General features: G+C 42.2%; 1 protein-coding gene across 2 annotated transcripts in view; it reads left to right on the top strand.

Moving 5' to 3' along the window:
• The window catches only part of LOC115380821 (guanine nucleotide-binding protein G(q) subunit alpha-like), a 30423-nt gene that overhangs the window by 1399 nt on the left and 10935 nt on the right, over nt 1-18089 (top strand). The window contains exons 2-4 of one of the 2 annotated variants that reach the window (XM_030082046.1): nt 9762-9946; nt 14522-14676; nt 16734-16862. In XM_030082046.1, the coding sequence (XP_029937906.1) occupies nt 9762-9946; nt 14522-14676; nt 16734-16862 (469 nt within the window). The remainder of the gene's footprint in view (nt 1-9761; nt 9947-14521; nt 14677-16733; nt 16863-18089) is intronic. The other variant, XM_030082047.1, reaches the window with a different exon arrangement.

The raw sequence follows: 18089 nt of genomic DNA, 5'->3' as shown, positions 1-18089 counted from the left end.
GGGCGTACGTTTTTGTGTGGTGTTCACCAAATAGTTTGATGTTGTGTCTCGTTGCTCATTTGCTGCCATGACATTTCTCTCATGAGACAATAACGTGTTGACTTAACTAAATGATTTCAGGTTCTTTATGGATTCTGGTGATCAAGCTGTCACTGCTTCATAACTTGACAGCTTAGCAACTCATATTTAGGTGTTTTCCAAGTACTTGACTTGAGGAAAAATGACTGAAGTGAGAGTGTGCGTGTGCATGTATGTGAGTGTGACACACAGGGACCAAGAGAGAACTGCGATCAGTCATGCTGTAAATGGCCCATCCTCAGTGAGTTAAGGCTGTCAGTGGAAGCCTGGATAAGGACGTGTAAGGCAGGATTAGTCCAGGTCTTAATAGGCTTGGTTAAACACAGCCGCTGCTCAGACTTTGAGATGTCACCGACACCTATTATCCCCCGGTGTTGTTCTCAGACCTGCGGCCCTCAGTGAGCCATCTGCCTCTCCACCTCTCCGCACATCACTCAACGAGGAACACAAGCCCCGAGAGTGAAACCACCACACTCCTCAAAGTGTGTTGTAAAGCAGAGGGGAAGTGACATTCGGCTACATTTAGAGTACTGGCTGTCTTTCCAAGTCTCAGTAGAAGGTTGTGGGAGTTGTTCTGTCATCAGCTGAACAGTTGAACCTAACTGCACATATAGGAGATGGTTTGTAGGTTCTAGCTATGCTCACTACAGCTCATTCTGACAGAGCTGACACTTTTTCTTGTGCATAATGCACTTCTGCGGACTTGTGCATCTTGAATGGCAAAATATTCCACTCCTAGTCTAGTTGGTTTCTTTTTAATCAATCATGATCTAGTTATCATCTGATGTTGTGACACATTGAAAATGGTGGGATTTATTACCGATGGTTGATGACTACTGCTTGTTCCATAGCCCAGTCAAAATGGTATTTATCACAACCAGTCTCCTGTCCTTCATTGCTCTCTCTCCCTCTTCTTCCTGTACTTTTTGGCCATATGGCTAGGGCACATTGTTGAAATTCCCCATGTCTTAAAAAAAAAACAACAGTTATTTAGTCTGGTTCTAGTTGATGTTAGGTGTTGGCATGAGGTGTGCCACGAGGTTAAGATGAGTGGTAGCATCAGCTTTTAGATACAAATTCGAACCAGTTTCAGCTTTACAGCTTGGCCAGAAAACAACAACCCTGCCAGGGCTACAGCGGTGCCCATGATCTGGCTGCCTGTCTCTCAGGGCCATATCAGGCCATACAGGCAGCTTCCTGCTCCACAGGCCAGCGGTTTGCCTCTACTTGGTCAAAACACAGTGGGCCAGGAGCTGTGGCCTTTGCTGCATCGGGTAAATGAACTGCTGGAGTGAGCGGATGGTCAAGTGAGAGGGAAGGGCAAACACTCTAGGTTTTCCCAAAGTGCTGACTGAAGTAAACGTTAAGCTCCCGGTCAAGCTGTCGATGTACCAGTTGGCACGCGCTTCTCATGAAAATGTGGGTTTCATATGAAATATAAACAACAGCATGTCCAGTGATCAGTAAAGCATCACTAGAATGACGTCAGCACGGCATATTCTGTCAGCTGAGCATTTGTCCAGCACAGAGTGTGCTCCAGACAGCATTTGAAACCAGGGTCTGATTGGGGCAAAAGTTGGCTCAGCAGCACAAATGTTGTTATTAGTGGCTTGGTAGCACATCATTCTCCAGGAATATTTTTTGTCTATAGTCATTTGCCAAAACACATCTAATTGAATTGTTGCTGTTGATCCCCCGTCCCCCAGTAACCCCGAGTGCCGCTTGTTACCTGGTCCAGACAGCTTTCAGTGAAGCAGTCTCTGATTGAACCAGGAGGAGTATCAGGGGTTAGGCGGAGATATTTATTACTGACCTCTCTTCTCTTGCCAAGCCTTCTTATTTTGATCATATATGGCAATGGGGACCTCTAAGCTCTACTCCTCAGTGGTTTGGTGTGTGTGTATGTGTGTCTGTGTGCACGTGTGTGTGAATATTTTTAATGCTATTGAATGTCAGAGTGTTGTGTCGATGCTCATAATCACTACCAAAATCCTATTTATTATTGTTAGACTAGACACTAATAACTGTGGTGATCATTGTGAGACAGACATTGCACCCCACTTGACACAGCAACACAGCACATCAACTCACTTGCACAATCATACAATGTAGTTTTCATACGGTAATTAAAATCAACAAGAAAGAAAGAAAGAAAAATGGAAAAAAAAAAACAAGGTAGCAGTATCCTGGTGCACCGTAACACATCTTATATATAACCACTGCTAAGTTTATATTTTCACAAGGATAATGAGCCCTGCTATGTATAAAAAAAAGTATTACTGATGCACATCATTTGGTGAAACATTTCTATTACTTTTTCTATCAAAAAGCAGTGTTGGGAAAGAGGTCTGTTGCCCATGGTTGGAGAGCATGGTGTTACAGGCAGGAATTGGAAACACAGTCATACTGTCCAAACTAAGAGCCCTTTGTTTTATTAAGAACTGTATGTCAAAACTTATGTCACAAAGGCATGTTCAGTCTAACAAGCTATAAGGTCAGGTACATAACCATTAGTTATAGATAAAGGAAAGATCAGAGGCACACAAGAAAAGGTCAGAATTTGTCTGCCATGTGACTTCAGAGAAACTGAAATTCATTTTATGCCTTATTGTACTTTAAATGACCCCAGGAATTGTTTTTCAGCAGTATAACTTAGATTTATGTTCATTTCATTTGGTGAGATCAGCTATTAAAGATCTAAGATGTGTCAAAAAAATTTAGTCTTAAAATTTCTTGCATTACGCTTCATCTGTAAAGCCTGGTCAAAACTGCCGCTAAATTTGTATGGTGCTTGAGTTTATTGAGATGGCGTGGTACTTAAAAACACATTGCAGTGTGATGTACAGATGTGTTTTGTAGGACTGTGTCAGCTGAGCACCTAGAATTCACAACACTGAAATCAATCACCCAGTCACTGGATACTTTCTCTTAGGTGTTGTTTCCTTGGGCGGCTATATTTTCTTATCAGGGAAATTAGTTTGGTTGTATCTAGCAAAATATCAACATGGGAAAAGAATCGTGATCCTGCCTGAAAAAAAATTGTGATATATTTTTACCATTTTGTCCACCCTTACCTGAAACTGTTTTTCTTGTAGGTTGCAGTAGGTTTCTAAGGTTATGTTTAATCCTAAGGTTATGTTGAACTCTTGACTTTCCCTACATTTTCCATTAAGTAGCTTCAAAGTTAGAAAAACATGTTTTGCCTTATTGTATGATAGTGTCATATACATATTCTGTATCTGGTGGTTATGTTGCAACATTTCATTGCACTAAACTGCACTTACATTATTGATTACTTTATATTACATTATATTCATGATTAGTTCCTTCTTTCTGCTTGGAGGTGGGGTGATCAGTGAAATCACCTGGTGGAGTTTTCGGTTGGAATGAAAACCTGCAGCCTCTCGGCCCTCCATGACACCAGTTTGACACCCCTTCTTTAACACATTTCTCTTCGGAATGATTTCATTGTAGTTCAGTTTAGGTCAGATGTTTGGCCTTAGTTTCATTATTCTTGGAATGACGGTGAACTCAGCACACACGCAGCATGTTCCCCCTTAGAGACTGTAGCCAGAGCCTCTGTCGTGCTCATCCTCCCTCTCCCAGCAGAGCTAACACCTCTTACAGTGTACATCTCTGCTAAGTTGCAGTGAACGCACACACAGTCGTACATTCACCCTGGCCTCAGCTAGCCTTGTACACACTCTTTGTTTCTCTATTACTTGGTGTCTTTTACACACAGTTGCTCATATTACACACTAGTGCACAGATGAACACACACATGCACACGGTCCCAAACGGGGTCACGGGTAGCTCTCTGGAGATATGGGGGTGAATGAGGCTAGCTGGTGACTGTCCCACATATTGCTGCCACCTTGGTCCCCAGACAGGACAGGGATGTAGACTGGTACTCTGTTCACCACCGTTATCTTCAGCGCTCTCTGGGCCGACAGGGTGGCATGTTCATTCCTGTTTCCTCCCACCAGCTTTCTTTGCATGCGTAGCAAATCCCACACCTCTCCGATTTGTACTCTCTCAACCTCTAGCCTGTCCTTTTTTTTTTTTTTTTTTTTTGCATTCTCAAAAGTGAGTTAGGGGTGACAGTCAAAGGCTGTGGTCACACAAGTGTCACTTCAGTGCATCTTTTATTAGTTTGTTTGACAGCAGAATGCGCTAGGTGGCTGGTCCGGATGCACAAAAACCATTTGATAGTGTTCACATTACAGTCCAAAAACAGTTATTGGGGTTGTCAGACTTTCACTGTTTTTGGATTTCTAGTCTGGACATAATCCAGGCACAATGGGCAGAAGAATGATGTAATGTGTTAGAGCAAGAGTGTGAAAAGACAATGCGGATAGATTTATGCCAAATAAGACTAGGTCAAAATATTGTGTATAGGTGGACCGTGACTGCATTTAAAAAGTGCCTGTTTTGACCTTGGTTCTGTGAACAGCGGCTGTTCTGGACAGCGGTTTTGGGATTATTTATACAGTTAAATAGCACTTATTAATATTTTATGTTAAATAATTACTGAGATCTGGACCTTGGTGTCCTCATAGCTTGCTACGACCATGAATGTAACCCTGCTTCAATAAGAACTGGACGTTACAGTAGTTAATCACCAATATTCCTAAGCACAATTAATTACCGCAGTAGCAGCAAGACTGTGCTTAAAAATCGACTGTTTTGAAGCTTCAAAGCATGTGTCAAGTAATTCAGGAAATATTTTGTGAGGCGCGTATCGGGGGTTATATCGATGACAACGGCCAATGGGGAAACTCCAACATTCGACTGACCAATGGTGAAACTTAATCACTCAGTCCTGATGTAACTTCATCACTCAGTGAATTAGTTGCGGACATTGATGTTTTTAGGGCTGGCCCTGCTTTTGCAGTCCAGCCAATGAATATACCAACGGCATAAAGGCATTTTCAGGCTTGGACACAGAATGATGTGATGCCATAAACTCTTTAGAATCTTAATGATAAATCACATTGAAATTATACAAGTGTAATCATAAATAAAGAGACACTGCTGTCATCTTGGATTTATCGGTTGTTTCAGTCAGTAGCAGCCCAGCACAGTGAAGTGTACTGCAGACTAAGATACTGCTGCTAGCTCCAGCCCTTTTGTAAGGCCAGTATTTGATTTGCTGCTCACCCACACCCACTCAAACAGAGCAGCACTCAGCGCATACTCACTGGCAAACAGACAAAGCCATCCTAAGGTGGTCAAATTAAGGTTCGCGAGTGCATGCGTATGTGCATGCTATGGCGTGTATATTGCAATACACAGCTCTATAATGCAATTTACAGCTCTCACACCCACGCACACTGAGCACTCAGCAGATGCAGAGAGGCATCCAGCTCAAAGCAAGACCATTTTGCCCAGATACTGACAGTGAGCAACACACGCTGGAACACTGAAATAGAGCTGAGAGTAAGAGCGAGAAATGGTCTTCTGTGTGTGTGTGTGTGTATATGTGTGCATTTTTATGAAGCCTTGTCTTATTGTTCCTCATACTGTGTGCATCCCAGCTTCGTACGGGAGAAAGCAAGGGAGGAAATGGGCCATCACAGTGGAGGTAACATCCATGCCTCAAGGTTGACCACAGGATCCCTGTGTGTCCACAGTTGGATAGGCAGCTGGTGTGTGTGTTGTGTAGCTCCAGGCTGCCTTGGCTCAAACCCGTCCCTTTGTATGCCTGAAAGAGGCTGGCGTCCAAGTTGAATTTTGTGAACGATTAAGGCCCACGCTACATTTTTGGTTAGCCTTGTGACTGCTTGATTCATATATTTTTCTAGGGTGCTGATAAGAGGCCACCACCTTGCCAATGCAGGTTTTGAGGTTTTGTGCTGTATCTATACAAATTTGCTCTCTAAGCTCAGATTGGATTGCCATTCAGTGCTCGACGTGTTAGGTCATAAACCCAGATAAGCTGACAGTTTATGCCAATGTATTCATATAGTTATTTGCATGCAGTGTTGCCATGATGCAAATAACCCACAGGATTTCCCTCGTTGACTGAATGCTGTTACAGGCATTGCAGAGGGAAGCCAGTTTAGTAGAGCTAGTGCTAAACTCTGGCCACCCATGCCTGCATGGGAATCAAGAGAGAAAAATTACAGACATACACCAATCAGGACCATGCATAGACATAACTCAAATGCAGACAGTATGGCAACCTGAGTTCAACCAAAACTGCTGCACTAAGACTGGTGTCAAGTCCATCAGGTCTTGTATCATGAGCTGACATCAGCTGCCGTTATGTAAAGTCTTATGAAAGCTAGTCCGGTAATGGAGGGTACAGGTGAAGCATTTGGTGTCTTTTTCATGATAGGTAACTGTTACTATTTCTGTATTGTTTTCATTTCAGTGGTAGTTGTCCTTGATTTGGCTATTCAGTGCGATTTTTATTTTTACACGCATTGTAGTTGCAATACTCTTGATCCCAGTGACTTCTATCTCTATTCCTAGGAAAACATTGGCTCCACATCGGACCGGTGTTAGTGTGTGGGCAGCGTAGTGTACCCTGCACTGTTGCATTTGGGTGTAATCTAAGCTCTTGGTCTCTTTCTCTCGTGTTCATTCCTAGCTGGAAAGGAAAGCGTTATCAAGCCCAAGTAGTGTGTGAGCTATTAAAAGGTGACCTCCTTTTTCTAGGTCATCACCAAAAAAGAATGGATGGATTCTAGTTATGAATATCCAAAATTCTTGACAGGGAGGCAGATGAGAATGGGGAGGCATATTTCTAGCCGAAGGGAAGTGGGGGTGGGGGGTTGTGACGAGGGGGGTTGTGACGAGGTGGTGGAGAGTGGGGAAGAGTTTGTGAGGGCATGGAGTTGTGGCTTGGGTTGGTGAATCGGCGGAGGAAAGGGAGACAGAGACTGGTAGTGTGTTGTCTGGTGAAAGAGGGACGCGACAGTCAAGAGAACAGAGCGGAGGGAGATCTTGTGACGGGGTCACGAGAAATAAATCAGACATTTAGCTGGAGAGTGATCCTCCTGCTCCCCTGCTCAAGCAGTCTGCAGTCACCACCAGGACACGGCTGCCGCAGCCCAATACAGGGAATACTCTATGTTCTCTTCTCCTTGCTCGGCTCCTTTTGTTAGCTACACAATCAGTTTTATTAGGCCAGCTACCTAGCAGGCATCAGTCTGCAGCATTTGCTGTTGTACATTGATTCTGCCACTGTCAGCCATTCATTTTTAAGATGGTTTGCGCTGGTCAGAAAGATTAGGCATTCCTTTGTGTTTCACTCAGTGTGCCCTTTCTCTGTTTCCCAAAATTGAACATTTATGGTAAGAGAAGATGGAGTAGGGTCAACTCCCCCCACACACGCACACTCACGCACACACACTCCCCCCCATATGGACAGTGTTGAAAGCCAAGTGTATTCTGCATCTCAGATAGCTCTCTCTCTCTCTCTCTCTCTCTTGCTCTCTCTCTCTCTCTCTCTCTCGCTCCTCTCTCTCTCTCACTTTCCCTCCCTCTCTGTGGTGGTGAAGAAGCAGCTAAGTCTCTCCCCATCTAAACGAACTCATTTGTGTTGGGAAGCCCCTGATGGTGACCTCAAACCAGCTTTTTCCCAACTTGCCCTGGTCTGAAGGGCTCTGAGGAGAGAAGAGGTCCTTCTTCTTCTGTGTTACAGCAGAGATGGAGAGCACAGAGCAAGCCTGAGGGGCTCACAGTTATATTTACTATCCGCTAGGAAAGAGGAGAGGAGGGACGGATGGGAGGGGAAACAAGGGAAAAAAAAGAAACACGGGAACAAAAAAGAGAGGGAGACAGGAGGGGTTGCTATGGTAACAGAAATATGGCTGCTCTTCAAAAACCTTGAATGTAGGTGGTGGTGGTGATATGTCTGTGTGTGTCTGAGTGTGTGTGTGTTTTCCCCTCCTCGTTTTCTCTTTCATTTTGCAGATATTACGGATGTGTTGGATCCCTTTTGATTTGGTGAGCACTGAGGATTGAAATGCCATCAGCTTTTTGTGGCCTGAGGGTGGTGTTTCTGGGCATGTGGGACAGAGAGGGATGGTGTGAAATGTGGGTTAGGCCAATAGCCCCTTCAGAAAGTGGGGATTTATTTGGCAGGCTTTGTAGATCTTTAAATAAAGGGTTTAAAAAAATGTTTTACTCAATGCAGTGGTTGCAATTGGCCCTTCCTTGCATTTAAATTAAGGACGTTCTTCATGTTGTTACAAAGACTGCAGACTAATTGTTCCGTTGTATACACCTACTCTTCCGTCCTTTGTTGAACTCCTTTCCATGCTGGAAACTTACTTGACACCGGTTAAGAAGTGACTGACTTACAGTCAGATAAGAACACGGGAGGGCAGGAGAGGATCACTTTTAAAATAACAAATCACCCCTGCTGTCACCTTTAAGGAGAGGCAGCAGAGTGTTAGATCCTCAGTGCAGGGGAAATCTGTTTAATTACCCTCATTGACTTAGCTGTTAGGTTTCCACATCGAATTTCTCCCCTCCCTCCTGAAAACATTTTGTTTTCTTCACTTAGGAAACTGTGAGAAAGTCTCGATGTCGGACAAAGAACCTTTGACATATTAGCAGTCATAACCAGTTTAGTTTAATCAATTTAGAATTCCCTTAGAAGGATTTCGTAACGCCTGAAACCGACTTAGAGGGGTGTCCCACATTAATCTTATTTTGGGCAAAGTATTGTATCAACACTCGGTTTCAACTGTAGTGCTGATTTTGCTTGCTTATTAACGGATTGAAATAAGTGAATACTAATTACACATTATTAAAAAACCAAACAGACTGTACCATGTGTTCAGATCTCTGGCATTAAACCATTCTGTCTTTTTTGCCTTTAATGGAGCCTCTGTCTTGGGTCAGAGCTTTGGTTTGTTGTCGTCGTCAAGGCTCTGTTGAACTGACAAATAAGGAGTTTGATTCCAAAATGAGTTATCCAAGTTTAGGTGAGGGGAAAAACCCTGACACCTAACACTGAGTTTTCACTGACACTAAAAGTGCTTGCTGACATGGAAGTAAGGCCTGTTTTTTGTTACTGTTGAAGTTATAAATCAGCTTAAGACCTTTGCTTATAAATTACATATGGTTTTGAGGACAGAATCACCTGTGTGCTTGAAATATTTAATAAATCTCACAGACATTTTTTTTCAGTGCGCCTATCTGATATGAAACCCTCTCAATAGTGCCTCTGTGCCTGTGTTGAAAACTGCTGGGACGGATAAAGGTGTAGTTGCATCAGATATTTTGTTAATTTTTTTTTATTAGTAAGTATGCCGATTGTGCTCAAATACATGTTTTCCTTGAACTCTCATTCTGTCAGGCAGACACCCCCTCCTTTTCCTCCCATCCCTTTTTTCTTTTTTCCCCAGTCTGATATCCTTTAGGCAAAATGCATTCTACTGCTTTCTTAACTGACAAGCCCTAAATGGTGTTTTATTTGTTTGTTTGTTTGTTTTCTCAATTTGGTTCCACAGAATTGTGTTGTTATTGTAAGCAGCTGTCTTCTGTGCAGCTTGCTACCTGGTTTCTTTGTCTGATCCCCAAGTATTCTTGATGTGCCAGCTCTTCAGCCCTTACTTGGCTTTGCAGTGTTCTCTCACAGTGCCCTCAACTTAATCTTGCTGTGTTCTGCACTTTTTCTTTAAACTTTTTTTTCCCCTAAACTCTGTGTTCTGTGTCCTGTTCAGGTACGGGAGAGAGCGGCAAGAGCACCTTCATCAAGCAAATGAGGATCATCCATGGAGCGGGCTACACAGACGAAGATAAGAGGGGCTTTATCCGGCTGGTTTACCAGAACATTTTCACCTCCATGCAGTCCATGATCCGTGCCACAGAGACCCTCAAGATCCCCTACAAATATGAACAGAACCGAGTAAGTACTGACCTGCTGAAACAGCTGAAACAGGAACAAAGTTGATCAATAGCCACAGTGGCTGGTTCATCCTGGAAGTATTTTATTTAACTTGACAAGGATATATTGATACTTGACAATAATATATTATATGTACCACCTTTTTAAAATGGTATAGTACCTACAAATGATGGTTGGTTCCCTACAAAAACGGCAAAACGTACCAGCCATAGCCAAAATTTGTCAGCATTTTACTGGTGGCTAGTGATTGACAGATAGGCAAGATAGGCAAGCTTTGAATGCAAGTGTGAATAGAAAATGTGAGAGGGTGGTATTGGCATCATGCACCTATTACTCTACAGCAGTGGCTCTCAATCTCAGTCATCAGGACCCAGAGCTGTGCTAGTCTTTGTTCTGGCCATGTAATCAGGGATGAAAATGAGAAACTCAGAAACTCGTGCAAAAAATAGGGTATTATGAAGCCCTGTTTAGGAAATGGCTGGGAATAGGCTAACGGCAGGTCCTGCTGAGTAAATGCCCGCCTTTCTGATATTCTTGCAATGAGTAGTCACCATCGAGAAACAAACCAGAGATATTCAGACATAATGAAGCCTTGAGAGGACGATTTGAAAAGTTGATCTGTTTTGGATTGCAAACATGTGGGATGGTTTCAAACCCCCTTGAGGAACTTTGACTTGGGGGGAAAAAACTGAGCTCCACACTAGTGAATGAAGGGTATAGATATGTGTGTGGAGGAAGCCACTTTTATAGTCATCAGCCCTCTGCTGTCTATCATGGAGAAACAATTCAGAGTTCTGAATTCAAAAGGAGTTTCAGCTGCCTGTGCCGCTCAAGATTAAGGAATTGCAAGGTTGCAATCAGACCTACATGGAAATTTGTCACTTAACCTGTGTTATGTGGTATGACCCTATTCTGAGGAATCATTAATATTGGGGTGCTCAGTGGCTTAAACAATAGAACGTGTGCCATTGATAAATTCTTGCTCCAGTCGTCCGGGTTTGATTCCAGTCTGGGTCCTTTACTGCAAGTCATCTCCTCTCTCTGCCCTGTCTCTCTCTCTCTCTCTGGTTACTGTCCCAAAGAGGATATAGATTTTGAGCTAGATGTCTGACTCAGGTCAAAATGAATGAGAGGTGAAGTCACCCTCTGACATTAGTTCTGTACACGAGGTCTACTATGGGCAGTTATTTGTACTGTGGGAATAACTTTGTCATTTTATATGAATTCAGTAAAACCCAAATATTATAGACATGGAACATTGTTATTGTGATAAGAAAATTCCTCCCTTTCATATATGATACAGAAGACAGGTTTGCAACAAAATGTTTACTAACTCAGCCAGTAAGCACCATAGGCCTATGTCGTCAGATCACACGCAGAAGACTTTAAAAATAGGTTTTTAAAAGATCTACAGAATGACAGATGGAGTTTAAAATGGCATAGCATGTATCAGATAAGGCATAACTTCAAATCCATTGCTCAAACCAATAAGCCATATGTGGTTATATTGGATGCCTGCTTTTTCTGGTCTCTGACTGTCTAATAAAAAAAAAAAAAAAACAGAAATGATTTTTAAAAAAATCTTTAAGAATTAGTAATGTTGGGCAGTCATATTAAAAATGTTTGCAAAGCAGCTGTGAGACTAAGAGAAAGATGGTCTTGTTGTACAAATCCCAGGTGTACGGCTTTGTTTCGTGGCCTATTTCTACTTTGGAAATGGAGTAACAGTTAAGAAAATCACACAATCCCAAGCAGTGACATTTTCTAAAGTAACGTAAGATTATGTATATGTCTGCAACTTGTTTTAACATCCTCCTTTTTTTCCCTCCTAGAAGTAAATTGTGTCTCTGCCTCAGGGAATTAAAACCAAAGCAGTACAGATGACACACAGATATTATCTTTGATGGGGTTGTTGGAAACTTTTTGCGGTGGGAGAAAAATGAGCCATGTAGCCCCAGTGGTTTCAAAGTAGGGTCTGGGGACTTGTATGGGTCCTTGAGGGGTAACCAGGGGGTCCCCAGCAAAATGAGGAACAATTAAGTTTCACTAGCCTGAATTTAGTTCACTAGAAATTGCTAACACCCCCCACACACAAATGCCTGAGTAATACTAATCTCACCACTTTGAATCTATTTACAAGTGTTCAAGTATGACTTGTTAACATTTCAGTACTTAAACTGAAATCTCTTTTCTTATTAGGGGCCCTTTGGGCAAAATTACTTTAAAATGAGGATTAGTTAAGTCAGCTCAGGGCTTCTGAACATGAATAAGTTTGTACATGTCTCATTTAGGTGACTGGTGCAAGGTTCCAATGGGCATGTTTCCTAAATGTCAAAAAACAGCACACATTACATGTTGGGGCTTAAAATCCCTGCCCACCTTTGCATGATTTGCATTTTTCAGCGTCAATATCTGATACTATATTAACGGGGAATTGAGTCGGAGACTAATTAGGGACTGAATTCCACCAGGGAGACAAGGTGAATGCAATTAACCACATTCACTGTAGGATAGAAAACCAGCAGAGCTCTGGGTCTAGAGATCAGGGTTGAGAGTCACTGGTCTACACTGGGAATTAACAGCATATGTGGCCAAACCAGTGGTGTCTGGTTGTATCATGCAGGTCCAAGGATCTGCATGTTTTACCTCCAATGAAAGACAGTAGCTAACTTGAAAGACAGTAGTTAACTTCTGTCTCAGCGCAATTCTTTTTTAAATTTTTTTTTACTATACATTTTCATCATCACAAAATAGCGCAATGCATTGTACATACTTAAATATATAATATCTACATATAATATCTATAGTATCTGCCAAAATGTGATAGATCTCCGTGGCTAGGCTTATATTCACAAACCATGCTCATGTAAAACTAATCCTAATGGGCTTTAGAGGGCAGACTGATCTAGCTAGCAGCAGCAGGTTGGTCTAGTGGTTGACGAAGACGCTCCCAATCCTCATCCAACATGTGTCCACCAAAAGCATGTATACTGTACCTGTCAAAACATATGGTTTGAAATACAAACTGCTACGCGTACACACAGTGCAAACAGTGGTTAAGCTCCATTTAGGTGCAACAGAGCCACCCCAGTGAGCCAGCATGCACCCTAACCCTAACACCAGGGCTCTGGCTCTGTTACACCGAAATGGAGCTAAGCCTTATTTAATCTCATCAATGACACCTGTGTTTACCCTACTATCTCATGTTAAAATGGCTGCTGTCAAAAAGGCCTATCGAGTACAGTAGCTAAATAAGTAGGCTATACGTATATAGGGAGCTCTGTTTATATCGACTGGATTTTGGTTTGATATTACTTCAAACATGGTGTCCATTTGGTTTGGGGTGGATCACCCATTCACTTTGAAAGAGGTGCAACATGGTTGCTTTGAAAAACTGCTATCGACAAGGTTTTGATCTTATTGGTTTTGCAGAGGACAGTTTCTGTGTTCTATGTCCTTACTAAGGGGGCAAACACACTGCAGTAAAATGCCATAAATCTGTTTCAAAAAATGAATTCATGTTTGTTTCTTACAAAAATGTTCATAAAGCAAGCAAGCACAGATGGGCTGCCTTTGATCAGTATCACATGCACAGTTTCCAGAGAGTCCTCCGTAAAGTTTTACGTCACCAATATCTACATTGCATCATAGCATTGTAGATATTGGTGACGTAAGCATATTGTAGAATTCAGGTTTCACTTTCTTTTTCACAGTGGGAGGCTCTGTTGTGTTCAGTGCAGCATGAGCAAATCACCATTATCCTGCACTGACCACACCTAAACCAAGAGTGGAGAAAAGTCTGACTTATGCTAACTATGACTTATTACAAACAAACAAACAAAAAATTGTTAAAAAAATAAAGCTACATGAAGATGAGTCTGTATCTGAGAATATGACTCATTATGTATTGCTGGGTGTGAGTTCAGAGAGATATGTGCTCCACCTGCCTCAGTCATTTACAGATTAAACAGAATAGTCAGGATTTGAAGTTACTGTTGCATTTCTGTATATTTTTAACCATCTTAAACACACGCTTACATTTTCACTAAACTATGCTGCTTATATCACCACTGTCAGTTTATACTAATCTGCTGCTACTCGGGAACTGAAGCACAAATGTTTTGTAGCGACAGAAAACTTCAGTCCCGTGTAGGCTCATTAACCTGAGATAAACTGTGAAGGATGCCAAACCGTCTCACTGTTCTCCCTCGGCATGTTTAGTGCCACCGCAGGAATTGGAAAGAGGGAGAAGGAAGTGGAGGAGCTGAGGGTTTACTGGTCTGTGTATTGCGAAATAGCAGTAGCACATCCAGCTCTCTCTTAAGAGTTGTCATACTGACAAACTTCAGATTAAAATAGAAGGATTTTTTTTCTGGGCAGAGACAAATCTTCCCAGAAAGCTGCCCACGTAAAGAATATGTATAGGAAATAGCCAGTGGGAGGCACAATTGATAAATTTGGCAACTCCTGTAAATTTTTTTGTATGTCTCTCTGTCCTGTCATCTCTCATTCCTCCATGTTTTTCTGCCCCTTTCCCTCATCTCACCATCTTTTCCCTCACCTGTCTCTGTCCAGTCTAATGCCATGCTAGTGAAGGAGGTAGACATCGAGAAGATCAACGGGTTTGACCAGCCCTACATCGCAGCCATCAAGATGCTGTGGGCTGACCCGGGCATACAGGAGGCCTATGATCGCCGCAGAGAATATCAACTCTCTGATTCCACCAAATAGTATGTATCTGTGTTTTGTGTGTGTGTAGCATTTAGGGATTGTATTTGTGTGAATACATGTGAGCGTGCTTGTTGAATTTTTGTGTAGACTATGAATGAATGTGGCTTATGTGTCTGATGCTCTGGTTGGGAATTGATGACATGTAGTTAGTTTGTTGTAACTGAAAAATGTAACAGCAAACAATGTCTTCTTCCCAACTTTTGCCATGCTCACTGTGCCGCTATGCACTCAAGCTGCAAGGAAACTGCTCCCAAGCACACAATCCGCCACACATCACAACCTCACCGTGACCCCATGCACACAAGAGACAAAGAAGGAATTGAATTAGACATTAAAGCAGTGGATAAACATTGAACTTTTTGTTCTTAAAGAATAGAAATAAACTGGACATAAATAAGAGCTGACAAGGTAAATATGTTTTGATTCTGTTGGTTCTGGAAACATTGGAATTAGTCTCTTTGTACATTTATGTATAGGGTACAGTATGTGAACTATGTCTTTGATCATGCGTGCAACATGAAGGTGTGTCTGTTTTCATATGAGGCAGTCAGCTTGTGTGTGTTTGCAGCAGTAGTATAATGTAATGTGTGTCAAGGAGACAGAGTTGTTCTCAAGGTGAACCCGTTTTCATAATAATTAGGGTGTGTTTGGCTGTGTGGGTGGTGGCTGGTTCTGCGGTGCTGGCTGTGCTGATGTATGTACAATATTGCGAAAGCACAATTACCTTGTGGATTTTGTAATATTGTATGCAGAGCACCAACTTCATCATCCACTGGCCGTATTGGCTGATCGGTTTCCAAATTCAGCAGGCACTTTCACAATTTAACATCCACAAAATGATTTTAAGAATAGGAAAAAAATCTTGTCTGGTTATGTGCCAAAGGATATCGAAACCTGTACGTCATGGAGAAAACTGACTACTACTTGGCTGCTGGCTAAATGCTATCTACACTAGATGACAATTCATTAGAGCGATTACTGCAGTGTGTTATCTCAGTGCCTCTGTGAACTGAAGGAAGACAGAAATAAGAGAAGTGGAGACTAGGACCATTGACCCAAAGTTCATGCTCCCTCACCCATCTAGCACTTACATTATGTGTCTGATGCTAGGGTTGGGAATCGGTGTTTTTTTCAGTGTTGTTAGTTCTTTTGTGGCTGAAAAATGTAGCAGCAAACTGTGTCTTCAAAGCAGAACAGTTCCTGTCAAGCCACCATCTTGCCTGAAAGTTGGCCACCACATTTACACCAGATACTGTCATATGAGACTAATACATGCTCTATTATTTAAGTCTCTACAATATATGGTTACCAGATCTTTTAAAATTTACCTTTCTTGGGCAGCAGAAAAGTGTGAGAAATTTGCACTGAGGACTAAAAGTGTGTGATGCACAAGAGCATCTCAGTCTTTTCTCAGCAGGTATCGGCATACTAGTGTCTATGAGCTCTCAGCTACAGCATATCAAATTTTTGATGCCTGCTATCGTGCAGTAGTTCCCATTCTATATGCTAAGCAGTTGAAAAACAGCCACAGCTTGAATAAAATCTAAACTTGATCTTTCTCGTCTGGTGGTCACCACTGGTGCAAGTACAGTGGGATAAAACATCCATGGGTAGATTGATTTTACAGTGCAAGTGTTTTCACCTTGGGATAAAATGGTGCCATGTTTCCTGTTTAACCCCTGTCATCCACATGTGTTGTTATTGTGTGTGTTTGCCATCATTATATTGTAATATGCAACCCCAGGCTAAATGCCCAAAGACACTGATCTGCTTCACTCGCTTCCTAGTGCCCCCTGGTTGTGGCCTTACTGTATTACAGTTTAATGCTGCTCTAGGTGTGTGTGTGTGTGTGTGTGTGTGTGTGTGTGTGTGTGTGTGAGAGAGAAAGAACATGTAGATGCCTGTATTTTGTGTAAGCAGCATGTGTGTTTGTCTATGTTTAATCTATGCATTTGTTTGTGTGTGAGTGTACAAGTAATTGCGAAAGTGGGGTATAGAGAGAGTGTGAATATGTCTTCATCCCAGTGTTTCCCACACTGTTCATGTGTGTTTCCAGTTACCTTAGTGATATAGACCGCGTGACTGCGGAGGGGTATGTTCCCACCCAGCAGGACGTGCTGAGGGTCCGTGTTCCCACCACGGGCATCATAGAGTACCCATTTGACTTGGAGAACGTCATCTTCAGGTACCCCCATGGCACCGTTACCACAGCACCACCATGGCTAGAGGCTTTGACCAAACCACTGATGACCCTCAGGACATTACTGCAATAGTACAAGGGGTTTCATAGAATTCTTTGGGTAAATGTGTTGAAGGGGATAAGAATATTATGATTCCCCTCTGGTCCTATTATCAAAAAATGGTTTGTATTTGGAAATTAATATCATGATTGGGGTTGTATTTTGCGGTTGTGTTTTTTGCAGGATGGTCTGAACAATAAAGCCAGACAATTTTTAGTTGTATTAACATTCTTCTGGCTCTTGGGACAATTTCCAGTCGTACGGGCGGCATACAATATGGGTACTTGATTATATTATGGATACTACGTCAGTACCTCTGTCAGTGCAATTATAGCGAAACTTTATGAATTGCTGGCAGCAAATGCACGCACATTGTCATGGTGAGATGTCAAGCATTCTTAATGTCAGCCTGCACTGATCACAAGTTACTTGGCAAAGGTCCATTTGTCTGAATGGCCAGTTGTCCCAGAGAGGAAAATAAAGTTATGTTGTATTGAGATCAGATGAGCCTGAGGGGCAGGTGGGTTAACCTGATTAAAGATCAGTGGTTTGTGTTTAGAGTGGTGCTGAGGTTCTGGCCCCGGGATAAAATACTGAGGCCGGATGGATGTGCTCCACTGAAGCGTGAGGGGAGCAGCCACCAAATAGCAGATGAAGAAGGATTAGACAGTGATGTCAAAGGTTCTCCAGGATGTAGCTTCATAATCTGTGAATCAATTGGAATTGGGCAAGCTCTGAAATAGATTGGAGTGGTAACATTTTTTAATTTTAAATTAAAACTGCTCAGTTATGTCCCTGAGAATATGTAGAGAATATGCCTCCTGGACTCTTTGATATAATAATTGTCCGAACCTTCTTAATCTCATTTCAGGTTGCTGCTATTTCTGTCTCTAAGGTCACTGCTACCACTGTCACTGATCCCTCCTCGCTGTCACTGTCAAACACAATTCACAAAGCACTTGACCTTTCATAGCCAAGTCCAACAGGATCAAATTGTTCCTTACCTAAAGCTGCAAATTCAAAGAAATTATTCTTTGTTTGCCGAGAAACTTGAACGCAGGCCGCAAATTGGCAGAGAAACTCAAGTAAATCTATAGATAACTGCTGGAAAATTGTATTGGTTTGTGGACGGGAGTGGTGGTATAGCAGTGACACTAACACCCCTTTCTTGT

This window comes from Myripristis murdjan, chromosome 22 (assembly GCF_902150065.1).
Source record: "Myripristis murdjan chromosome 22, fMyrMur1.1, whole genome shotgun sequence".
NCBI lineage: Eukaryota > Metazoa > Chordata > Actinopteri > Holocentriformes > Holocentridae > Myripristis > Myripristis murdjan.
This window is presented reverse-complemented; position numbering and strand designations above follow the sequence as displayed.